General features: G+C 41.8%; 2 protein-coding genes across 4 annotated transcripts in view; both read right to left on the bottom strand.

Annotated features, from left to right (window-relative positions):
• Positions 1-627: 627 nt before the first annotated feature.
• coro1cb (coronin, actin binding protein, 1Cb) lies at positions 628-15,061 on the bottom strand. Of its 2 annotated transcripts, none has more exons than XM_080876328.1 (11): positions 13,127-15,061; positions 6,663-6,862; positions 4,546-4,668; positions 4,152-4,281; positions 3,755-3,936; positions 3,545-3,664; positions 3,113-3,217; positions 2,867-3,012; positions 1,612-1,669; positions 1,236-1,478; positions 628-905 (listed from the first exon to the last, which is right to left on the bottom strand). In XM_080876328.1, exons 1-11 carry the CDS (start codon positions 15,006-15,008, stop codon positions 786-788), a joined length of 3,309 nt encoding a protein of 1,102 aa, XP_080732454.1. In that variant the 5' UTR covers positions 15,009-15,061; the 3' UTR covers positions 628-785. The 2 variants fall into 2 exon arrangements, with proteins under 2 accessions (XP_080732454.1, XP_080732455.1); XM_080876329.1 differs by lacking the exon at positions 13,127-15,061 and adding an exon at positions 9,639-9,967.
• Positions 15,062-18,845: 3,784 nt separating this feature from the next.
• Positions 18,846-26,489, bottom strand: part of ssh1b (slingshot protein phosphatase 1b) — a 19,561-nt gene continuing 11,917 nt past the window's right edge. For both annotated transcript variants that reach the window (XM_080866008.1, XM_080866009.1), the window contains exons 9-15: positions 26,364-26,457; positions 25,747-25,875; positions 25,557-25,603; positions 24,458-24,604; positions 24,148-24,348; positions 23,364-24,000; positions 18,846-23,201 (exon numbers count right to left, since the gene is read on the bottom strand). In XM_080866008.1, the coding sequence (XP_080722134.1) occupies positions 22,605-23,201; positions 23,364-24,000; positions 24,148-24,348; positions 24,458-24,604; positions 25,557-25,603; positions 25,747-25,875; positions 26,364-26,457 (1,852 nt within the window). In that variant the 3' untranslated portion in view covers positions 18,846-22,604. The remainder of the gene's footprint in view (positions 23,202-23,363; positions 24,001-24,147; positions 24,349-24,457; positions 24,605-25,556; positions 25,604-25,746; positions 25,876-26,363; positions 26,458-26,489) is intronic.

The following is a 26,489-nucleotide window of genomic DNA, read 5'->3' as shown; positions in this document are numbered from 1 at the left end:
TGGTCCCTTCCCAACACCAATATACACTGGAGAGGGCAACCTTTGACCCTTGACAGTGACGAGAGGCACCACTACATTTGCACAACATTTACACCAGAGAGATGCACCCCTCCCACCCCTCTCCCTCGATTAAAACCCCAGTTAAATTTAAAGCCCAGAAGATCAGGAATAAAATGTTTTTTTAAGAAGGGATTCTTTCACATTCATAAATCTGATGGATTATCATTGAGCAAACTGATGGGAGGAAGAAGCATATACTGTTTAAAAAAAACAAAAAACAATCCAGGTTGGCTATATCATTCTACCAGGCTGTGACTGGAATGTACAACAGGAGAAAGAAAACAAAATGTAAAAGCAGTGCATGAAATGGCACACAATCCATATTTGGCAACACAAAAATGAACAATGGAAATACTGATGCTACATACAGTTGTAGAGTACAAACGTTACATAAGAACCACAATTTGAAAAAAACAAAACAAACAAAAAAACAAAGAAAATAAAAGAAATTAAGACTGTTCCTTCAACAAAAATGTCTTTGCTTCAGATGTGAACACGGGCTGCGAGAGTTTTTCCTTTTCCCGCCGTGCTGTCGGGGCGAAATGTGAGACAGAAGGCTTTGATGAGGAAAGATAAAAAGTTCATCTTGGAATGTGGGCTTGGAATCGTCACGGGGACGATGCCAAGCTCGATGAAGCCGAATCTGTTGAATTTGGCCGTGGCTGACCCCATCTGGTCGGTTCTCTCCCTAAAAACGACGAGTGGTCCTGGGAAGGGGCCGCGTCTTACATGGCGACCTTTGCGACCTGCTCTTCCAGTCTGGCGATGCGACGGTCCTGAAGGATGACGCGGTCCCTGAGCGACTTGAACTCTCGGAGCACCTCTTCCAGCTTGTCTTCCATTTTCTGGTCAAAAAACACAGAGTGAGTTAGCTCCATGAAGCCATTTAAAAACGTCGTTTATCATTTTAAACATTTAAACAACTTTTTGGAAACAGTGATTTTTTTATTTATTTCTTGACTTAGAGACCCTGCAAGCAGTTAACATTTTCCTTTGCTGTCACACTCAATTGTGACTCCAACACCCGAGTATGTGCTGATCCATAATTTTAGTGAATTGTTCCAACCATAATAATAATTACTGGGATCGGAGAATTGAAAAGTCAGCTAAAAGAGGGAGCAGTAATGAGACGACGTTACACAACACAGATTCGGCTTTTCAGTCCCGACACTCACTACTGAGGATTGTGGAGAAGCGTGCTTCTGGACAGTCGGGACATTTTCCACTTTTGTGGCCGGCTTGCTCTCCAGAACATTCGTCTTGACCACTTTCAGGTCCCGGTTCTTTGTGGAGACGTAGCCATCTTTCAGTGAGATCAGGATGGGTCCACCGTTCTTGCCCGCAAACCACTCCTCCGCCTCCAGGGAGGGATCAGGGCCGGCCGTGTCTGGGTACAGGTCGTCCTGGAACAGATCCGACTGGGCAGGTGCAGATGATACAGGGAGAGAAAAAAAACAAAAACAAATGTTGAGGTGTAAAAGTTAGAGGACCTGGTCTTTAGAGCAGCAAAGGAAGCACAGCAGGCAGGTAAAGCTATATAAACAGACTTACCTTACGTGGGACTGTCATGATGATTGGTTCGCATTTTCTCTCGTGTAATTTGTAAAACCTACAGAGAAAGTTAATATTAGACAAGAATACGAGCTGTCAGAGGAGCAAAAATATCAAAAGAAGTCCTACTTCTAGTTTCTAAAGCAGGGCCAGGGACTAAAATTGGCCTGACAAAGACTCCAATCCGGACAATTGGACAGCTTTAGAAAATATAAAGGGGGACATAAGCTTGGGACTTTTAACTGCATTTTCATAAGTTTTACAGCTTTTCCAACTGATAAAAGCCTTCGCGCATTGATGTAATATGAATGAATGCCAAAGCAATAGACATTTAAACATTTGAATAAAAAGATGTCACTATTATAGAAGTTTTTTTCCCCCCTTATGGCTTTACAGTAAAAACAAAACAAAAACTTTCCATTATGTTAAATGAGTTTTACATGAAGTCTAAAGTGTGAATATTTTGATACTGAACATCTGTGGATTGTTGGTCACATAAAATATTATCTGAAACACAGATTTTGCTGCTTTGGGCTTAGAGTGAAGTTTGGATTAAGCTAAAAATAGAGTTATGAACTTAACACACTTGTTTTGCTGGCATAAATAACCACCACATCTACATACACACACACACATTTTCTATGGTATACCACAACTACATTATTTATAAAAAAAATATTCTGTGATTCCCTCAACTGTGAGTCACATCTCCTTGGGGACTTTCCACTTTGAGAATTACTGGTAAATCTAATTTGGGGAGGCTGCGGCTCTGGAGGTAGAGCAGGTCGCCTACCAATCAGAAGGTCGGCGATTCGATCACATGTCTACATGTCGAGGAACCCCAAGCTGCCCCTGATACACGCATTGGAGCGCAAGTGCGTAAATGTTGGGTGAAACGGGATTAGCCTTAGAAGAAAAAAAAGCCCTTCTATGCATATGGGTGAATATGTAGAAAGAAGGTCCTTTGAGTGCTCAGTCGACTCACAGACTTGCTCGTCTCAATAAACACGTCCATCAAAGACTCATCAGGCAAGCTGTAGTAAATTTTTGACAGAAAATAAAACTAATGATATTTCCTTTATATTTTTATTTTAGTTCATTTTTCCAATTTCAAAAAAAGAATTTAATTTAGCTTACTTTTTTAACATGTCTCATATTCCTTTTAATGAACTAAAATGGGTTTTCACATTGAATCGTAGTTTTTAGTTTATTTCTAGTTAACCTTGGACATCGAGTAGAAATATTATTACTGTACCTTGCTATTTCACATTTGTTGACATCCAGACCTCTTTTCGGCATGTACCCCATGCCCCTCTGGGGCTCCTTGGTGGAAAAGGTGTTGAGGTAGTGAACGAATGGTGCCTCATCAGTTATCTCAAAGTACCGAATGCTGCTGTCACCCTGAGGACACATTCACAGCTTAAAGTTAAGTTTGTGAAAAGAGTGATAAAGGGTAATTCAAATAAAAAGAAAAGCATTTGTAAATAAGAGGTTGATGTACCTTTCCACACAGGTAAACTATGTTGGTGTCGGGGTCATAGAAGGGCAGCAGGACTCCATTACTGGTGTCCATCTCTTGAACACATATTGGTTCATCCATGCTATCCTGGAAACATAAAATTCCTCCCATGTAGTGACAGCATAGTGTCGGATAACATTTACAGATCTAATAGATCTGCCCCTGTTAGACTTTGATTTGACTGCCCCCAGCTGGAGATGAGGTGTCATAGCCTCAGAGTACAGATAAATGCTCCTCCTGTACCAATCAGGACAGGAGAAACTGACGATGCCCCTGATATTTTGACTTGTATTATTGGACAGAAAGCAAAATTCCCTAACCTTAACATTACTTTAAAAGACAGGAGTGTCGTGAGGATAACAGTGTAATGTGATGTATCAGTGTGTTCAGTATTAAATGACTTCAGTGACATACAGTTTTCCAGAGGGCTAGCTGGCGCTCGCTCATGCGGCTGAATCCAGTGGTGAAAATGTTTCCATCTGCTAAAAAGATTGCTCTCATTGGCCGAGCTCCCTCGTGAGCTTTGTCCTTCTCCTTAAAACAGAAACACACTGGTCAGGTTTGGCGATCAATGCTTTGAAGTGAAGCGCTACGGCCCCCGAATCCCTCAGGGCTTTCACTTACCGCCACAATCTTTTTTTTACGAGGGTCAATGACGCGGACCTTCTTGTCCTTGCAGGCGGTGCAGAGCAGGCTGCCGTTGCGGCTCCAGCTGACACTAAAGATAACATCAGGGTGCATGTCCTCCAGGTTTATCATAGCCTCTCCTGTGCCCACATTCCAGATGATGATCTGATTGTCACACCCTAAAATGGACACGCACAGTGTGAGTGCACACGCCTCTTTGTCCGAGTTTATTTTCAGCACTTTACACCACACGGAGCAATGCAACGACGGTAGGGGGTCGAGATAATCGGTCAGATCTGGAGTTCAGCTGTGTGCAGAGGATGAGTTACCCATGCAGGCAGCATTACTGCACTTGGAGGGAATGGATTGTTCCAAAGCTTCAGGTAAAGGTTACCTGCGCTGAGAAGAACATTGCGTGCGGTGGGGTGCCAAGACACAATGCCAACCCTTTTAGAATGGCCCTCTAACACAACCACAGGCTCTGAAAGGGGAGATTCCAGTCCGTTCTCAGGTATCTGCCAGACCTACACCGGACAAAGAAAGTTAGAGAAAATCTGCTGAATAAAGATCTTTTTAAATAAATATTACACAGAAAGTAGTGCAAGTTTTACAGCGGTACATTAACTCCATTCTAGTTTATAACAACATCCTATTTTCTCTTATATTATACAGCACATAGTTCACAATACATAAACTGTAAAGGGCAACTGCACTTAAAGTACTGCTCTGTTAAATACTAAAGCATAAACCATAAAAACCCCAAGAAAAATCAAATGTCATGTTCTTACCATGACTGTGCAGTCCTCCGAGCTGCTAGCAATGACATGGTCATTATGAGGACACCACTCGATGTCCAACACTGGGCCTGTGTGACCACATACTGTCGGGTAGGCCTTGTCTATACGGCCAGTCTACAACACACAGCACAAGCTTATTATAAAGAGGTCAAAAAGTGTAAGCTAAGGCAGCGCAGTCAAGTCTAGCTAGCTGATAGGAGTTAAAAATAGGCAAAAATTGCCAACAGAAGCGATTCAGTCCTGTTGAATTTTAGTAGAAAACACATGTTCATTCACAAAAGTCTGTTTAATCACATTTAGTCCATTACAACCCGTAAAAAGAGCACCTAACATTTCACGATGTTTTCCAAAGACTGAATTCATTTGTGGCCGAAGTGGAGGTGGTGAACTTTGATATTCAGCTGCAAAACAACTTGCTGCAGACGGGAGATCAGTTTAATGCTTTTTGGGTATTTACTTAAAATCTGATATCCAAGTATCATTTCTGTCTTTTCCACATGACTCAAAGTAAAAGCACTTTACTCCAGATGTAGGACACTGAGCAGCAACTATAACCTAATCATCCAAGCAGCCTAAAATAATGTCAGAGCAGCTGTCCTCTGTGTGGATTATGTGTTGACTGATACAGCTGTAACATGACACAAACTGAATGCCTTTAGAATCGTGCGAATTTAAACATTGATTATCTATGGGCTAACAGCAGGGGCGCACTGAAGAGCCGGTATTCATGGTTAATTCACCATGTTCTGAATGACAGAGTGTGCTGCAACACCCCCTGTGCCTCTGGGTAAGCTTTACACTATCAGTGTCCAATTTTTGAACCAGGAACAGTTTTCTAAAAGATTTTTTTTCCAACCTGACATTTAAAGCCACAATTTTTGCCTTTGATATTAAGATCAAAAACATTTGCAATGTCATTATGAAACACCCCAATCACATCATATCCATAAGTTCAAATGGGCCTTCAGCCGAGTTCCCAGCTGCGCTGGTCTGAGTATTTAAGAAACTGCTGGTCTACTAGGATTTTCCCTGTACAACTATCTCTTGGGTTTGCAGACAATGGGAAACTATCCAGTGAGCAGAATTTCTTTGGGTGGAAATATTTTGGTGATGTCAGCAGTTAAAAAATCAATTTAAAAATAATCTGTTAATATATAACAGATCAAACCTTGAAGCAGATGTGCTACACCAGCAGAAGACCAAACCAGGTGTCACTCCTGTCAGCTCAAAACTAAACTAAAACAAAATGAACCCAATTTACACAGCTTCCACAAAGTTGGACAACAGAGTGGAAAAACACTTCTTGCTCTGATGAGTCTCAGTTCAGGTGATAGAGTTAAAATTCAATCTAAACAACATGGTGGCCATCACGCCTACTGGTGTTGGCCAGAGGGGCCGATGGCGCGATATGGCAGCCTCGCTTCTGTCAGTCTGTCCCAGGGCAGCTGTGGCAACTGTAGCTGCCTCCACCAGTGTGTGAATGTGAGAGTGAATGAATAGTGGAATTGTAAAACGCTTTGGGGGTCTCGAAAAGCGCTATATAAATGCAATGCATTATTATTATTACTAGTACCTAATAAAGAGGCCGGTGAGCATATCTAGTTATAGAACTTAGAATTTCTTTGATGTTGCGCCCAGACAGGTGCTGCTTATATGCAAACATTCTCTCAGTAGATCAACTAATTGGTGGTCACTGAGATCCCCCCCAATCTTGTTTTTCTTGCAATTATTATTGGTGAACTCCGAAATGTAACAATTACATATATTCTTATTCATGAGGTGCGTAAAGTATAACAGCTTTCACACTGTTGTTCAGTAGCTGTTTCTATCTATTCAGTGTTGTCGTGGTGTTAGCTTGTTTGGCCAGGTCTGAATATGAATTACCACTTGGATACTGTGAGCTGCATTTAAAGTGAAAAAACGCTGCACTATCATATCACATGAACATCATTTGAGGGACATTTTGTAACAAAATGATTTCCCACCACAGCGGAAGAAAGAACATCACAGATCACATCACACGACTGCACACTTCTATTCTCTCTTATATCATTTAAATGGATCTGCCATCACAACTCTTTGACACCGATGGAAGCAAGGCATCTCACCTTTTGGAGAGGAAGTACAAGAAAAGCACCTCCCCCGCTGGCCTCTATGATGATGGCGACAAACTTGGGGTTGACGGCACAGAAGGAGCTATCCCACGTGACCCTGGACACGCGGATGTCATCGTAGCACTGGTCGTTCCTCACGGCCTGGCCGAACACGTGACGGAACTTGCTCTGTCGCACAACTCGCCGCATCATATCTGCAGAGAGGATGTCAGGGTTTTGTGCATTTTGCAGGCAAATGTTCTAATTAAATGACGACAGTTTGCTACACAAGTGAAAACCAAGTGGCCTCTTGGTCTGCACAAATCTGACAATTACCTCAGATTTGTGCAGACTGGTAAACGCACTAAACCAAAGTTACCTCGGGGTAACTTTGGTTTAGTGCCAGCACAGACTCTCATCTCACATTATGCTCATTAACAGTGACTAAATTTGGTCCTGTGCATGCAGAGGAAACAAGTCGGCTCTACCTACTGGCAAATGCTATGAAGTTAAACCATAGAAGAAGACGCATCTTGCATGCCGAGTGTGACACGTACACATTAGATGGGTATATTAAAAACAACCCAAGGCGGTTCATTTCAAGTCTTAAACATGTACATACAAAATGTATTTTGGGTCTATTGATTCAGATGCAGCAACGAAAGTTCAGCCCCGTCATCGCGGATGTTATATTTTTAAAGTGCTGCATCAGTTCCTGTGAGCACACCACAGATGGCCTGTTGTTGCTCCAAGATTCTGGCTATGATCTGAATTGTTGATGCACGCTGGAGCTCTGTGTGTCTTTAAGCACATTACCCCCGTGTCTTATTGAATTCAGCCCAAGTCATCAGGTAGTAAGTGCAGACATCTCATGAAGTTAACCCTGGCTTGTCTTAGGCACAGTCTATTGTAATTCCTAAACTCTCGGTATTCAGGACTTTTATTCCGTTTTAGTGACAGGCTTTCCCTCTTGACATCCACAGGTCTGTCAACACACCAAACCCACCTGCTTTCACACGTCGAGCCACAGATTCTGAAAATGGAAAGCTGAATCACGCATTATTTTTGACTACCATCATTTTTTGGCAGTTTAGTTAAAAAAAACAAAAAACAAAACAGCTTTGCAAATAAGTTTTCCAGAATTTTACTGATTTTAAAGACATTTAAAGCAGAATGAGCTGCTCCAGTCTCACCAATCTCAATGTGTCAAGATAAGATTGACGCTGTAAAGCCCATTATACACCCACACTGAATAGATGTCTTTGATTATTCAGGCTGGTTAGACTTCAGGACTGTGCGCATGTGTACAGATCAGGACTGACTGACACTCTTCTGTAGTTTTGCTGCGTCACGTATAATAATGTGGCTGCTTTTTAATTCATATTTAGTGTGTAAATAACTACCTCACCAGCCACAGTTTATACTGCCCATATGGAGAGCACTGATAATGCCTTAAAAGCACTTCTATCTGCAAATATTATCACACCTTTGTGCAATATAAGGAAGTGGTGAATTGCTCTTCCTAGAAATACAATGCTTGCTCTGGAAATTCCCATGGCAATTCCCAAAGCTGCAAACACTGACCACATTGCTGCAGGGCTGCATAATGCTTGAACAGCAAAGCGCTGCTGTTTACAGCCCATCGGAACAGCATGTTCCCTCAGTCAATATTAGATCTCCATTCAGCAGCAGTCACCTTCACTCCACATATTCACCTGACGAGATGAGATGCCTCACAACCCCGCAGGCTTTAGTTGATGCTACTTATTTAAAATGATGCTCTCTGCCCTCCACCACCCAACCCCAGCACACACATCACTGAGCGTCATGATGGTGGCCTTACAGACAGCAGAGCACACAGTATTTAGCCTTGACGCTGCAGGTAAAGACTAGTGCTAACATTTTGTGGTCCGAGAGTCAGAAGGGGGACAGTTTGGTGTGTGATGCTAAAAAGACTCAGTCAGCAGCCCCCCAAGGTGTGTGGCCTCCCTGGCTGCTATACTCACAGTCTGGGCAACTGTGATTAAACGGGTGTGTGCGATACTGCCACTTTAAATCCAATTCAGCTTTTGTTTATAATAATGGCCACATACATGGGATATATATTTTAAAATTAAAGGCTGAGTATTTCATGTACGTCGTATTCATTGGAGGCTCTGTGCTAGCGTTAAACAAAGGTTGCTGGCTAACGTTAGCCGACACAACCACAAAGCTCCGCATGTCCCCTCCGCCCCCCGCTCTCCTCTTTAAATCAGTTATATTAATAATTTTATTTAGCAGTCAATGTTCACTTGTGATTTTAGATGACCTCTTCAGACTCTTAAAAGTAGATAGTTACCGTTATTTAAAAGCTTTACGTGCCATTAGCAAACCGGCTTTAAAGAAGAAGAAAAAGAGGATGGGGGGTGGACATGTGTGTTTTGGTCAGTATAGGGTTTTGGGGGAGCATTCCCCAGAGATATCCAAGAAACACAGCACTAAGCGAAGTTTAATCTAAGCTTTAACCAAATACGGTGTAACAGACTAAAATTTATACGGTTCAGGGGAAGGTGATAACCGCAGACACTGTTCCGCCGCACTGCCGGGGAGGGGGGGGGAGCTCGGCAGCTGTGCCGGTGGGCCGGGGCTGGGTCACCAGCAGCGGCGGGCACGCAAGCGTTTCACCGCCAGCGAGTAGGAGGCGACGGGCGGGGAGTGTTTTTCCTCACACATGCGGGGTTTGTGTGTGGTTCACTCAGCGTTTACCGGGGACGAACTACCGCTGCTCTAGCTGGGCAGCGCGTTTTGCATCCTAACGGCTAGCTGCTAACAGTTAGCTGCGGTGGAGCTCTGCCAGCTGACGCAAGTGCAGATATTTCCACCCAAAGGTTTTTTTCCCCCCTTCTTTTTTGGCTGCTCCCATTCTCAAACCCATCCAACGAGCTACACAGATGCTGCACAACAAACCACTGATATATAACACGCAAAATGCACAATGTCACTCTTTCTTACCTCCTAAATCTATGCAAGATTTTTCGTACGCACGGGGAAGGGGAGGGGGGGCAAATCAATCACAACTCATGAATGTGGTAGTTTAGGCGGGCCCTTATCCTGCAGGACGTTGCTAGTATCCCTTGACTTCACCACCAAAAAAAAGAAAAAAAAAGAAGCCCAGCCGCAATGCTCTTATTCCCCTTTCTTCACTGCAGATGGGTAGCCAGAGGCAATTTAAAAAAATCTAGTGGTATTTCAGGATGCCAGATGGCAAACAGAGCATCTCCAGCTCGGTCCTCACCTGCGGAAGTCTAGTATTCGTCTATTCTCATCTCGTTATTGAATTCAATAGAATACGCTGACGACTGGCTACGGCACATGCGCAAATGAAAAGTCGGATTTTTTTCTTTGCTTCTGATTAAATGGGATGGGGTTTGCTGGAAAACTGGGTGTCTTCACTGTATCCGCGTGTTTCTGTTTAAGGAGACATTCTGAAAATATTCGTTTAGCGCAAAAAAATGTGGAAAAACAGGAGCATCTTTTGTGTGAGGGTCCCTCCCCTCCCCCTCCGTCCCATTCCTCCCACCTACCAGCTTGTCCTGTCCAAAAACATGAAAAAGAAAGGACGAGCGCTCATTTGTACTGTTCTGTACTTTTGGTATTGATCCACTATCAAGTAAATACAGGGCCAGTATTACCGATACCAATACTTTAAACCTATGCGGACACCTTATGTTTAATAATCATTAAATCACTGTGATTTTTTACTTTCCACAATGCCTTTCAATTTTTTATGTAGTTTGAAAGGGGATTTTTGATTTTTTTTTTTGATTTTTTTTTTTTTTTTTGGAGACCAGGAATGTAAATATGCCTTTCTTTAAAGCACTTTCGGACAACCTTCGTTGTTTCTGTTATGCTATAGGTACTATAGGCCATAAATAAAATAGACGTGACAGTCGGCACAAAAGGTTCGGACATTTTTCACAGTGGATGTTTAAGGTGTATTGGTTTCATCCTATCGCGTTAGTATCCATCCCATACCAGTGTTGGTATGGATACTATCGATATTTGGATTGATCCGCCGACCTCTCGCACCCAGTCTAACAAGGGGAATCAGCCATTAAATGCTGCCTTTGTTGAATTAAGTGACTATATTTTCACTGAACATATTTAACCTCCTAAGACCTGAACTCTTCCACGACATGCATTTTTAATTTCTCTTTGATATTTGGGCATATTGGGGCCTGATGAATGTAGAAACAAAGAATTTTTGTTTTTAAGAAAAATGAGAGCCACATATGAGGATATTCATTTAAAATTTTGATAGAACAGTAGCAGTATAATGTCCTTGTAAGTGGATATCAGGCCCATGTAGAGCAAAATTTAGTATTTTGGTCTAAATAACCCAAAATGTGATGTCCACATATGTGGACGGCAGGTCCTAGGAGGTTAAAGCAAAGTACAGATGAGCTAAGTACAGATGAGGACACAAGTATCATCTCCTCCCCCATGAGATTGAAAGTTTTTGTCAAAATTTTCTAAACAAAAACTGACCTTTTTATTGAGCCACAGCACAAACCACTGGTATGCAATGATGTGCTTTAATGTTATAGGTTGTAAAATCAAGTTAAAACTGAGGGTTATCTTCCAGTTTACACACAGTATAAAAACACCGGCAAGGGTTTGACCTGTCACTTGAGAAAACATTGTGCCAAAAACAAAAGAAATCAGTTTGGGCTTGAGAAAAAAAAAAGATTCTCTCAAAGCAGGAGATGGATATACAAAGTTATCACAGTGTTGCCAAGCTGGAATGGGAGCTAAGGTGGGAAGCACAATATGTCAAAGACTCTGGAAAGAAAATTAGAAAAAGACACGAATAAAGACCCCAGAACAACTGCCAGGACATCAGTGAATGACTTAGCAAGGTTGAAAATTGTAGTCTCAAAGAAGACAACCACTTGAACCCTGCACAGGTAGGGACCGTGAGGTTGCAGAGCAAGAAAAATTCCACTTCTGCAGAAGAGACTCCTTCAAACCAGAGTTAAGTATGCCAAGGACAACCTGGAGAAAGATTATGAATAATGTAAATGTGTTCTTTGGTGAGATGAGACCAAACCAAACTTTGGCCACAGAGAAGGGAGAATCATACAACCCAAAGAACACCGTCCCTATAGTGGATCATGGTGGTAGAAGTGGGCATTCTTCAGTGTGTCTGGAACTGGACAGCTCATTAAGGTCGGAGCACTCATGAAGAAAAAGTATGTGTGAAGATTTTGAAAGAAAAACTCAAGCAGTCAGCAGCAAAACTGGATCTAAGTTGTCGCTTTGTCTTCCAACACGACAACGACCCAAAACATACGCCGCTTCACGTGAAGAACTACCTCCACATTACTGATGTATTGCACAAATGAGAAAAATCTGTGGCATGAACTAAAGAGCGAGGTTCATGCCACAAGACGATCAAATCTGGACGAGCTTGAGTGATTTGCCAAAGAAGAATGGGCTGGATTTGCTGAGGAGATGTGTGTTTGACTTGTCCTCATCTGTAGATGTTTGTGATAGAACCAGTTTCCCTTATTGCTAGTTGATGCCTAAAATAAAGGGTTCAGTTGTTTTTATGCAGTCTAGTAATTACATGTCTGATTCAAATTTTTTTTAAAGTTGTTATTGACCTTTGGGACAGATAAGAAAGTAACAGGCCTATTTCAGGCCTTTCATTCCCATCATCATGTCTTCATAAAGGTCAACACTGACTTCTCATTAATTTCTAATGCTGCATTTCCAATTTCTTTTCCCGCTTGTTACATAAGGACAAGGGCTTTGGAGCCTATCCCAGTATGTGTCAACAGAAGTTGGGGGAAAATCATGGACAGTTTCCAAGACTGCCACTGGGATTATAAGGTGGTCTATTATATTAATATTCACATTAACACCTCAGGGTTAACTAGAGTATGCGGTTTGTGACTGCTGTTCATTACCTAGACCTTATTGTAGACTTCTGTTTCACTCAGCATGAGTAAAAGGCTTGCTGTAAATAGAGCTGTAAATAGAAATGGAGCTGTTTTTGGTTATTGCTTTTACCTCTTCAAAGAAATATCTAGCTCCACTACTCATCAGCCTCCTGCTAACTCTATCTGTCAACTGTTTACTCCTGTCCACAAGAGTTATGACGTTAAAGGTCAGACTTAAAACCAAAACAAACTACTTAAAGAGGCCAAAAGGACACTTCTTAGAGCTGCAGGAAACTGCAGCGAATTCTTCTCTGGGTTATCAAATGAAAATATATTATGGAAACACTTTCCCTCCAAATAACTGGCACTCAAGCACATCAGTCTTAATCAGCCCATCGTTATGTAGACAACCATGACCTTACTTTGAACATAAATGTTTGAATTGATCAAACGACACTTCTAGTAGATTTCATATACCACGAGATAACTATTTTAAGTGAAAGTCAACATTATTGCTTGCATAAATGGTTTGATAGAATATATGTAAGAACTTACCTTTCTTTGGAGACTGTTGCACTTCTGCTGGCCTTTCTTTGGATTTCTTTGGGACATCAAAGGCGTTCTTCATTTGGGATACTTTGATGCTCGGACTCTGCTCTGACACACGAACTGGAGCTTTGGACCCTTCAGGTCCCTGTCCGGCTTGATGTCTCTGCATTTGGTTTGCTTCTCTGATAATTTTTGCCACAGGCTTGTAGGAACCAATCTCACTGCCATTCCCTGCATCTCTCTCAGTGCTGCAATCACTTATATCTCTATGGTAAGCATAGTTAACGTGGTTATGGTCGCTGACCTGTGTGTGGACTGTTTCAGGTTGGACCTCTGGGTCTATTTCTTTTTTCCCTGAAGACGCAGGGTTTGGTCTTTCACCTTCATTCTCAGCTGTGACCTCCGGTTTGGGAAGTGTCTCAAATGGATTCGAGGGCTTTTGTGCGTAGGGTGGAGGTGACCATTTACTTCTGGTCCGTCTCTCTGGGAATACTCTTTTCTGCCACATGTCCAAGTTTTGTGTCTCTTCCTCTGGAGACAGATTTGCCATTCGCACACAGTACTCGAAGTCAATCATATCTCCATACCGGTCATCCATGTGCCTCAGTGAAAGATGGTCCCAAGGGCTAAGGTCAGCAGAGAGTCGACGAATGTTAGCTGGCACAGTGTAAGTGCCCTTTTCATCCCACAGTAAGCACATGTCCTGATTAGCTAGAGTGCTGCACGGAAGGTCTCTGTTAAAATGAAAAGTGTGCCTCCTCTTGACCCTCTCCTCTGAACGCAGGTGTTCCTTTCCTCGTCTTTGCACATCTGTAGACATTAACTGTGCAGTTTTCAGCTTTATAAATGGATTTTTAGGCTTTTTGGGAACCGGTGGCGGTGGACCTTTGATTTTGGGCTTTTCTTTTGTCACCGATTCACCTTTGTTAGACGTGGCGTCTGGTGCCATTGTTGAACTGACCGCATTTGTGTCAAGCTGCTTCATCATTGTTGTGTCTCTATTGGGCATCACATGAGTTAAAGGTGGAGGGGTGATGACAGCAGAGAAGCAAACAAGCTCGCTCTCCTTCTTTAGGCTTGCGACCTGTATCTTTCCATCACAGCCTCCATTCTCTGGCAGAGGAGGACTAGGGATCAAATCACATTCTTCCACTGTAAATGGGGGATTGTCTTGCAGTAGCAGTGTTATAGAGTTGGCTGCTTTGCCAACATCTTGGCTGTCATCTTTCTTGGTGCATGCTGAAACAATGCCCGTGACCCCTGCTTTAGCCCTCTTATACACAGCCCCAGCAAATCTGTTCTGGTACGACTGATCCACTTGTTGTCTTTGTGCAAGAAACCCCGAACTGTGGCTTTCCTTATCCTGACTTTTGGATTTGTTTAGCGTTGACAGGTGCTCCTGCTGGATGTCAGTAGAAACTTTCTCCTTGGTGTGGTCTCTCAAGTTTTGCTCCCCCTCTGCTATTCCGCTACCAGTTGTCTCACTCTGGGCTCCAGCTCCAACACAACCAGCTCCTTTTAGCTGACACCTGCTGCCTGTCACTTCAGCCAAACGTTGACCCATTTCCCTCTTAAAACAGACCGTGGGTGAAGTCCTAGCATGTGTGTCAGCTCCCATTAAAAGCGTGTCAGAGTTTCCTCTGCTTTTCTTTTCATTACCCTTTTCCCGAGGGGTATTCTTGGAAGGATGTACAAAGTTATCGTCATTGCAGATATCTGGTGTGTCTTCCTTACTTCCTCTTTTATTTAGTGATTCAGGCTTTTCTGTGTTTATCCTGTGCCTCAAAACAATATCGTTTTCCCTTTCCGGTGACGTCCACGTCTCATCCTTCTCAAGAACCACAAAGTCTTCCTCAGTAGTTGGATTGCATGTGGCTGATTTCTCCATGGCTGTAGTCCCAGCACAGGCCACAGCCTTATTCTCAGAGCCTTGCTTTTTGCCAAACGTTTGTCTAGTCTCCTTAGCCCTCGGGACAGTTTTTGACTTCTCTGTATTTCTACTTACTCCACCCACCCACTCTGTCCTAGTGTTCAGAGGGTGCTCCTTCTGACCTAGAGGCCTGATTGGCTGCCCACTTTGAGGGTCTGTCCATGGAGATGTGACTGTGTGCTCCCATGCTTTCCCAGTGGCTAGGCTGCTGCCACTGATCCCACTAATCTCACCAATACCCCACGGGGTGACAAAGCTGCCATCATCCTGCTGTTTGCCCTCGTCTTGTTCTGCTACCTCTGTCTGCTGTGTATCTCCGGTTTGCTCTGAACAGTCAGAGTTATCAAGTGAGTCTTCGTCTTTTTCCGACAGCCTCTCCAGCTTCTGGCCCATGGCTGTTGCTCTGTCTTAGCATTAGGAAAAGAGCGTTAGGGACACTTCAAGATTCAGCATGGCATAATGAAGTCACGCGGATGGCTTGCCTGCCCATCCCAGTGAGATGAAATCACACAACAGACGCTACCATTATCAACTATCTTGAGTCTTTCTCTATTTTTGCATAATCTTCTGCACTGTTCACACCTGCCCTCCTGAGGCCTCTCTCTCTCTATCTCTTCCTATTCTGTCAAAGAGGAATGCTGTGGCGGCTATAATTAAAGTGGGTCTGGCTGCTGCCAATGAGTCAGGAGGCCAAAAAGGAAACACGACGAGTTATATAGGAGGTCAGCTGCCAGGTGCCAAGGTCAGACAAGGCAGTCTGAACAAATCTAATATCACTGAATAAACACATAACACCTAAATCACTACATTAATAAGCATTCAGTAGCATCTAATCCATGTTTTGTATAATTTGTGAGTGCAAGAAAATACATTTTAGTCAAGCTTGTGCCTTTGTGAGGCGTCATGCGCTGTCAATTACTGCTTCTGAGACAAGGCGTGTTTGTGCTGTGCGTGCCTGCCTTCAGACTGTCTGTAAATGTTTGTGATTGTTTTGGTGACAGGGTTTAGAGAAAGGTCAGCTGGAATCGTTTGTCCAGGGTCTGATGAGAACAGAGTTTAACCACAGACATGATGATGGATGGTGTAAGGTCCATTATTACAAAGGGGAAAACAGCTTAACGGGCTTCAGTGTTATGTGGAATTGGTATTCTTAGCTTTCAGGCAAACCAAGTGCAAAGCAAGGAGAGTGTATTGTTGCATGAGGTAGTTTTGTGCACACACAGACTTCATTTCAAACACCAAATCATGAGCTGCCGCATGAGAAGTTTTCTCACTGAGTAATCGCCATAGTAATACGGATTTTGCTGGCTGAAAAAGGAGTGAGGAAACTGACCAAACCTCTTCAGGATTTGGAATGAATGTACTTCTGCTTCAGCCATTTCACGCCTGAGGAGCACCAAGTGGCTCATCACTTCTTTTAAGCTTGTCTACCTACCTAATAAGATAAAAACAGAACTGTTATCTTTGAACCTTGACCCCTGTTTTAGCTCCCTTCACATAAGATAAAGATTGTGTCGAATCTTTACCAATTAAAAAAAAAATTCTGTTTGTTTGAATGTAAAAATATATTATTCTATTAAATAAAGTGATGCTAAAGTGATAGCCAATGGGAAGGTGGTTCATCCAAAAATATGTTTAAATACGTATCTAAAATTAAATAAATAATGCTCTTAATAATACTGTGAGTGTCTGATGGGAAGGTAGGATGTAATTCATCATTCATTGTTATTTCTCCAGCTCTGGTTATCTGTTATGCGGCTAAAAACAGCTCGACTTGCAGCTTTACTGTATCTAAAGTGTTAAAGTGTTATTTTGGGATGGCTGTGTTACAAGGGCAGCCGGCGGAGGCATCTGTGACACTGACTTTTAAACCCCCACCCCCTCTTCATTTCCCATTCATGTGTCTGTCATGCTTTCAATAGTAGGCACACGGTTTATAAGAGACTTGTGACTTGGAGTACCCAAACTATTAGCCTGGTCTCTGCATAGGCTTTGTTTTTCCAGTTAAAACTACATTACTGTTCCTTTAGAGTGTTAACTCACAAAGTAACAAGCTCAAATTCAAATTCAGACTGTCAGTACAACGGGATGATATTCAGATGCATTATCTAGTCTGACAGTAAAATTTCCATAGCTTTCTGTACGGCTGGTCATAAAAAGGTAAATGGCCTTCAATTTTAAAGGTGGCATGATGGATTTAAATAAACTAAACGCTCCAATAAGGTGTTTCTTAAACTTGAAAAACATTTTCATTAAACATCTACCATACATATGTAATTATATAATTACATATCCATATTAAACATCTAATGATAGTAGATGGTGATACAGCAATGGAGCTTTTCAAAGCTTGAATGAAAATTCTTATGTTGTTAAATGTCATGAGGCAGTTACATACATTTTTCTACTAGCTTTCTATTGTAGTCTTTACTGTTAATGAATACTTTCTGAAACTATTCTGAATTCCCCTCGAGCAATTAACTGTCCATAGTTTTGAATGTTATCTAAGCACCACTGACATGAAAACACTAAAAATGTTTACAGAAAGCAGATGGAAAGAGGAAGCTACTTACTGAGGGTGATGTTTCAAACAGATGCTTCGCATGCCCGTAGGACTTTGGACTTTTTGCTCCTCCAGCAGTCACCTGCCCTGTGATGTCACACCGTCTTCATTTGACTAATTCAATAAGGGTGCTTTCTGCTCTGTCCATTTGACTAAAAGAGAAAGACAAGACCAGAAGATTTGCTGGTCAGATTTGCTTCATTTCCCTTACATTCTCTTTAGTAGTAACGTACCAACATAACTAGACTGCATCTAAAGAAATTTTTTTTTATTTTTAACTATAGGTACACCTTACTAGTACCAGGTTGAACTCCCATCAAAACAGACTTATTTTTTCATTGCAAAGAATCAACAAGATGTTGGAAACATTCCTCAGAGATTTTGGTCCATGTTGACATGATAGCACAGATGCTGCAGATCATAGATGAGACCTCCTGTTCCACCACACCCAAAGGTGTGGAAGCCATTTGTACAAGAAACCAGTATGAGATGATTTAAGCTCTGCGACAGGGTGTGCTATCCTGTTAGAAGCAGCCATCAGAAGATGTCATAAAAGGATGGAAATGGTCAGGAACAATACTCAGGTAGTCTATGGTGCTTAAATGATACTCAATTGATAGTAAGGAGTACAAATAGTGCCAAGAAATGATCCCCTACACCATTACACCACCAACAGCCACCTGAATCATTAATACAAGGCAGGATGGATCCATGCTTTCATCTTGTTTACGCCTAATTCTCACCCTGTCACTCAAATGTTACAGCAGAAATCAAGACTCCATTTTCCCAGAGAACTGCTGCTCACTGGATATTTTCTTTTTTTCCCCCAGACCATTCTCTGTAAGCACTGGAGATGATTATGTGGGAAAATCCCAGTAGATCAGCAGTTTCTGAAACATTCAGACGAGCCTGTCTGGCACTAACTAGCATGCCACATCCAAAGTCACTTAAATCACCTTTTTTCCACTATTCTCATACTTGGTTTGAGCTGCAACAGGTAATCGTAAGCATGTCTTCACACCTAAATATGCAGAGTTGCTGCCATGTGACTGGCTGATTATATTTGTGTTAACAAGCAGCTGAAAGGATGTAACTAACAAAGTGGCTGTTGAGTCTATATGTTTACACAAATGATGACACGCATTGCTAAAATTTTAAACTGAGTTGTTCTTTAGTCTAGTGTGTGTTGTCTACACTGGATGCATGCAAAATCCAACTGATTACACAGATAATGCAGAGGAAATAGTTTATTTCCATGATAAACATTAGACTGGACAACATATTAACAAAATGTAAAAAAAGTGCATACACATGAACATTGGCAATGTACAGTACACAAAAGTTAACAAAAAGCATCAAACGTAACAAAATCTTACTCTCAGGGAGGTTTTTACTTATTTACATCTTCCACTCAAGCTCACGTGCTTTGGGGCTGACTTGTGCTCTATAAATACACTCAAATACCTCAAATAAACCCCCCCTCCCTACATTACAATGTGTTTTTAACGTCCTCAGTGCTTGGCTCTTCAGTAGGATTGTCATTTTGAGGCCTGATGCCTGGGACTAATGCAATAAAACAAACACAGCCATTTTCCATAGAGCCTGAAAACTGCCTAAATTAGAGATTATATAAAATATTTTGCGTGGTACAAACACGAGAACTTAATTATGAGTACTTATCAATACACAGTAGCATTTTTAATACTTTCTTCTTAAATATTGACCATGTCTGCAAGCTAATATACTCAAATAGCAAATTGTAGAGAAAAATATGTACAGACTGGTAAATTTCAAAGATAAATTCATCCTATCTAACAGTTTAATGTAAATGATAGTTCTCATTCCAGCAAATAAGGTTCTTCAGCTATTGAACCAATACAATGTACCACAAGTCTCAACAATATCAAACAATTACATCATTATTAGAGGCTATTAATAAATGGAAGTCCACCAAGTGCGTTGAGGGAGAAGATGCTGCTGTAAATGAGCTCGAGTGTGTTTGCATACATTATAATATGTGCTAAGTTATACATTGCAAAGGGTAATGGTTATTATTGGGAGTGAGGTTAAGTAATGTACAAAAAGCCAGACCATCAACACACTCACAGAAAATTTGCAAAGCCTGTGATGCTTTATGTTAGCGCTAAGGCTGAGGTTAAGGCACTTAAATAGAAAAAAAGGGACAAAACCAGCCAAACATAGTGCTGTGGTGCAGGGATGCAGGAATTTTGTCAACCTTAATCAGGTCCATGTGCCAAGAGCTTTAAAATGCTAAAAACTGGCTTAACGTGGAATCCCACCTTTAATACATTAAAGAAATAGTTTGAAATTTGATAAAGTATGCTTACTTCGACAAAATCAACACCACCTTGGCATTTGATTGGTATAGTCAGAAGCTAGTTAGCGTAGCATGAAAACTAAAAACAACAAAAACAAACAAAAAAAGAAGATTTTTCACATTTTTTAAGTAAGATAATATGTCAAGTAGTGAAATAAATTGGTGGATTACACAGAGACCCATAAACTTAGTTTCTGCTTCCAGTCATCACACTAACCTAAGCTAACTGGATAATGGCTATAGCTTCATACTTACATTAAAGCATACCAGTTTTTTAGCTCCATATAATATTTCCTTAATCTGTCTTTCACAAACCTTTGCAAGTTCATCACTTGTTACAATTTCTGAATTCAAACTCTTTTCAGTTTGAAGTTGTTCAGTTGCAAGCTCTTTCAATCATCTTGTGTTACGTAACACTCAAATGGCCATGTGAAGGAAAAGACCAGCTTAAATTGAGCACCAAAATATTTTAATCTAATTAGTGGAGCAAACCTGCAGCTCCCTCTGATTCAGTTAGTCCGGGGAGAAAAAGGAACAGAGGTTGCACGGTTGTTCATACTTATCGAATTAAAAACAAACCAAATTTCCACAAAAATAAAGAATAAATGCACAGTTGAAGATAACCAAATGATTTGCATTCGTTCTTTGCACAGTTTTCATTTTTCTTAAGTGCTAAACACAGTAATACATCGTGCACACGCTTTCTCTGCAGACAAACAGGCATCCTTTAGCAGCACACCCAGCGCGCCAGTAAGGGAATCGACACAAGAGCAACCAAACAGAGAATTTTACAGAGAATAAACCTTGTGGCACAGCAACTTTGGATTTGTGGCACACCACTTAGGAAACAGCTTTAAAAACAAACAAACCAGAAGAAGCCTTAGGCTATGCGACACTGTAAAAAAAAAAAAAAAAAAAAAAAAAGAACAAAAAAAAGAAAGAAAGTATAAATAAAAAATTAGAAAAAGCTCTGAAATAACTGCCTGGGACACATGTGTGTAAACCTGCATGTGCTAAGCTTTGCAATCATCTTGATGTCATAGATTACCTTCTCTGCATTTAAAATAAAGGAAATCCAGTACAATAAGTTATAAATATCATCTGATTTTCATATAGGAGTGACTGGAGTTACTTTTTTCAATTTCACAGTATATTATGAACAAATTTTTACAGCATAACCAGTTGACACGTGGATCAAATGTTATCATTAGAGCAAATAAGTTATACATTACACAGGGATGGGCTCCACTTGACACGGCGAACAAACGCAACTAATCCCTTAAACTTTCAAGAGATTAAAAAATATATTTTTTTGATTTCCTGGTCTGTTTTCGTATGACTGTGCATGGTGTGAATGGATACTAGAGTTGTGCTCAACTGCATAATCTACTGTATATGTGATTTGTGTGAATTTAAAAATATCTGTGGATGCAATCCGAGTGTCCGTGCATGTTACAGCTTTGGTTACATCAGAAATGATCTGGTTGTTGCTCGGGGTCTAAATGCCTTTCAATCTTCTGTCATTCTCTTATGCATAAGATGATTGATCAGGTTAGGCTGAATCAATTCAACATCCACTTGAAAAACGAATGCACCTTTTTTTGTTGTTACTTACAATGTAACCAATTATTAGAAAATCAAATGCTAAAAAACTCAAGTAGAAGTTTGTTGTTGTTCGATACATTTGTGTGTAAATGTGTTGGAGATATGTTATGTAATACTGCAAAGTCATGCGTGGACTAAACTAAGCGCTTTCAGTACATGATTAGATTAACTTTATTGGAGGAGGTCAGGGTGAAGTAGCCGCTGAGCAGAAAGAACAAAACAGTCTTTGACCAAAAACAGTCTGAGACGCTCCTGGCCCGAGGTACGGTGCTTCACAAAGAGGCATTAAAAAGGCTACGGTCACATCCACTTTTTTCTTTCATATAAACTAGTATGCTTTCACATGAAATGTTCTCTCACGATGCAAAAGCAGCTGCAGCAGGTAAAATATAAGTTAAGCTCAGTGATGGTTCAGTTATCTGTAGTAATATGAGGAAACAGTGGCTCAGCTATAATTACTTATTGAGCTCCTCCATGAATACTGGAAACAGAGTACACTGACAGAAGCGTGCTACTTCTGTATTTTTCTTTTCATCGACATTTAAATAAAGCACTCTGAGGAGTCATAAAGGAACCACAACTAGATGTTACGAACTGCCACTGCTGCACTGAAACTTGTCTTCTGATGGCAACATGGCGGCGTAATGCTCGTCTCGGCTGGGGAGTGGGAAAAGGGGATGATCCTGCACGTGTGGTGAGAAAGGCAGTTCGAATAGCCCACGGCGGCCTCAAACACACGGGAAAGTCTTCCACCCTGGCTCGATCTGAAGCATCCAGGCCTTAAGCACATAGTGAAAGCAATCGGCCTCATCTGGATCTCAATGCCGGAAGTCTACGACGGAGCTCTCTCTGTCAATGCACTGAGCTTCTGCAGCTTGTTTAAATGGAGCCGAGACATTAGAGTGGAGATCAGCACAGTGCTTTGTTCATGGTACCACAGCAGCAGGTTTTAACTTCTCAAAGCCATTAAAGAGACTGAGACAGTGGCAAGCCACTTCTCATCCCCCCATCTCATCTTTGCTTGAGCCACCGTGTTAAGGCAGGTGTCCTACTGAGAGCTGGCCTCCATGGCCATGCTTGGCAGCTTCTCAAGCTGCTCTGCCCTCTGTCGCATCAGTTCCAGACCAAATTCTATCCCCAGTCCTGGCATTTGCAGCTGCGGGAGCTCTACTGCTCCACCAGGTTGTAATTTTAAATCTTCAGCGTCACTGATGGCGTCAGTACACTCCCTTAACACTTGTTCACCCTGCGGTTCATCCATGTCCTCCGTTTCCACTGAGCTGCGGTCAGGAGGCGCCTCCTCACAGTTCATGGGTGAGGCCAGTTTCTGGTGGTTGGTTAGGGGAACAGCTGTGACGTCAGGGGCACAGGTGGAACAGCGGTACAGTTGAGTAGAGGGCTGGATCAAGTTAGGTGGTACAACTGCAGGGCTGGAAAGAGACTGCAGACTCGATGTGGAAGCAAAATTCGTTCCAGGCGGATCTATGCATATGGAAGGGACAGTGCAGTGGCGGGAAGGGTTAAGGCGGTGGGGACGGCCTCCTGTTGGACGGTCACAGCGCCGCCCTTGCGGTAGACGCATGCAGTCCTTACAGGACTGATAGGAGGGCTTCACTTTTAAAGGGTTTCCTGTGCTACCACTGTCCTAAATGGAGAAAAATTGAACAAAATGCAGCATATGGTCAGTCACATGAAAACTAAATATGTTCACTTTACAACATTTACCTCTACGACAAATAGATGTTTAAAATTGCAACTTAAAGACTTTATCTTTCAACTAAAAATGTTTTTTTTTTTTTAAACTCACATCAAAAGCTGCAGGACAGCTGCGCTTGGCTGCTAGGCGGTTACTGTTGTTGGTGTTCAGGTTGGCTAACCCTAACCGGCTTTCCTCGCTCCTCTCATCCTCCTCCCCCATTTTCTTCCCCTCTGAATTTCCAGGCATTTGAGCCAAAGCTGCCATCTCAGCTTCCTCTTTCTTAGCTTCTTCTTCATCCTCTTCTTCCAAAGTACTGAACTCGAGCCTCAGCCTCATGTCCTCGAGGGGATCAAGGCGTCCACAGGTCTGGGCTGCGGTGCCCTCACCAGGCAGGGCTAAATGGGCCATGGGGAAACCCTCGTCCTCCAGCAGGGCATCTCTCTCTACATCTTCAATCTCAATAAAAACTCTTTCCATACCGAGCAGAGGGGGTCCCCGAACTGGAGTGGAAGGCTCACTGTCAAGTGCGGAGTCTGACAAACGTCTAAAGTAATAATTATAGTTAAGAGAGTCTAGAGGTTCCATCTCCAGACCCATACCCCTACAGGGAGATGCCCCGCAGCCTCCCCAGGCTTCCTCTTCTCTGAGTGTTTCCCCTCCACCGGCACAATGGCCTGAGGCTTGCAAATCATCCGATCCCTCCTCATCTGCTCCAGGCCTCCATAGCTTGTTGTGACGCTGTTTGCTGCAAAGGTGAATTAGGCTTTAAATGTGACTAGAATAACTAAAACCACACAGAGTTATAATCTCTTAATTAGCTTCATGAAACACAGTGGTTCCATCTGTTGGCTCTGCAAAGTGCAAACCTTAGTGAAAGCATAGACCTGCTTACCTGGCATCTAGAATTCCCTCATACTCTGCCAGCTGTCTCATGAAGCCGGCGTTTGGCTGAGCTATACTCCGTTTCTGCTTGACAAAGTTGTAGGCTTTCTCCAGAGACCAGCCATACTCCTTCATTGCATAGGCAATAACAGTAGAGGCAGACCGGCTCACCCCCATCTTACAGTGCACCAGGCACTTGGAATTATTCTTCCTATTGGATCAAGAGAAAAGAAAAATCACTCTCACCCCATTTTATGAATCTAGACAACAGTAGCAAGCCCCCTCCCACCCCCAAGATGACTGGTTTGTTTTGCTCTCACTTGGCTTTGACGATAAAGTTGTAAGTGTCATTCCAGTGGGCCAGCAGGTCAGTGGCATCCTCGTCGTACACTCGGACATTGTGGTAAGAAAACAAGCCTGGGAAAAAGTTGTCGATCTCTCTGGTAACGTTCAGAATAAAACCCACTCTGCAAAAAAACCCATCATGTTAATATTTACTCCTCTGCCCACAGACCTTTATCATAGTAGGAAAAAACAAAACAAAAAAGATCAGTGAGTCCTGAAAGAGCTCACCCACAACCAGGTCTTGATTTGCTGTGACAAATAGCAAAGATTAGATTTGACAAAAAGGCTCCATTCTACTTAGAAAAAGTCTTTCGTGTGTCCAAAGTCTCTTCTCTCTTTCTTCTTCTTGCACTTTCTTCTTTGAGCAGTTATTTTTCTATGTGGTGTTTGAGCATGAACCATATTGTTCATATAGACTGGATATAAAAACTGGATGTAGCCTTCAGGTCAGATACAAATGCTATAAACCTGCATTACTTGCTAATGGCCAGCAGGAGGTGCCTCCTCTGGTTGCAAAAAGTAGTCATGCTGTATTTTCTATGGGCTACAAGGGAGGTCTTTTACTCTGTTAATGTATGATATCAGTAAACACTTTCCTGATGGGTCTAAATTCTTACTGAATACAACATGTTAATTGTGTAAATTGTGGTGCAATGTAGAGAAATAACAGTAAGGTGTAGGGTATAGCACCCTTGTGACTGACAGATCTCTACCACAAGAGAACTCTCCTTCAGTTTCTCAGCCAGATCCTGGCCTCACTTGTGATGTTTGGTCTTTAAACACCAAGACAGCCATGGCCACAAAGCTCAAATCCAAACTACATTAAGTAATGCATGACGCCAATATTCATAATCTATATGCAATCTATGGTTATTACTAAAGCTCTGCATATTTTCATACTTAACTTCAAGCACAAAGTTAAGTCAAGCACTTAAATTTGGTCTGATTTTAACAGACTTTGCAATTATATGTCTATAGGAATAACAAGAGACACATAAATGAGAATTAGACAAGTGGGATTAAACCAAGAAAAATAGGTTAGATTCTTTGGTTAGTGTTAAGCTCTCAGCTCACCCACACTCACGTAGCTCTTCCAGGTTGGAAGCGTTCCACTCAGAGCCCTAGAGAGGAAGAAAGGCCGAAACTTACACAGAATAACTGTATTTAAACCAACTATATACCACAGTGAAAGAGTATTTGGCTATCAGTATGGAGGGCGGGTATACAGAATTCTAAATTATACTACAAGATGCAAACAACTCACCAAATAGACATGGTCAAAGATAAGTGTAGCCTTGTCCATCTGACCCAGGATCAAAAGCATCTCGTTGTCTATAAACTCCTTGTATTCTTTGAGGTTACAGTTCATATGCTGCTCCAGCTCGTTACGGATCTGAGGATGAGGAATTAACATGAACCCCCACTTTCTTAAAAACATGGTTTCCAAATGCATTACCAACCACAGGTTAAGCATTGGTACCTTTATTTAATATTGTAAAGGTTCTACAAACAAAAGGTCCCTGGTTCATCCCAGGAGGCAAATCCCTTAGTGTAAAAAGTGTAAAAGTGTAAAAATCTGACAAATAAAACACGTAGTGCTGCCTGCTCTGGGAAAATAGTTTTTTAATTTTTATTTAGCAAAAATGCAAAAAAACAAACAAAAAACTTGTTTTGTGCTGAAGAGATTAAAATAAGGCCTTTTGCCTGAATGCATAAAAACAAAGATCGGCAGTGACTAGTTATTGAGGAAAACACACTTAAACTTTTATAGACAGCTAATTTGAATCTTTAATTAGTGTATTCTTTCCTAAAACGTGAAAATAAAAGAAAATTTAGACCATTCCTTGCCCGTTGAATGACAAATACTGATTCGGCACGTACCTCCTTTGAGGTGATGTTTTCCAAGTCTTGAAACATCATGATGTTGCGTAGTTTGGCTTTAATGGCACATTCAGTTCTCTCTCGCTCAGTTGGCCTGCACATAATGAGTCAATGCATCAGTGCTGT

This window comes from Rhamphochromis sp. 'chilingali' (assembly GCF_963969265.1).
Source record: "Rhamphochromis sp. 'chilingali' genome assembly, chromosome: 2".
In the NCBI taxonomy this organism is placed as follows: domain Eukaryota; kingdom Metazoa; phylum Chordata; class Actinopteri; order Cichliformes; family Cichlidae; genus Rhamphochromis; species Rhamphochromis sp. 'chilingali'.
Note: the sequence above shows the minus strand (reverse complement) of the source record. Positions and strands in the feature narration are given on the sequence as shown.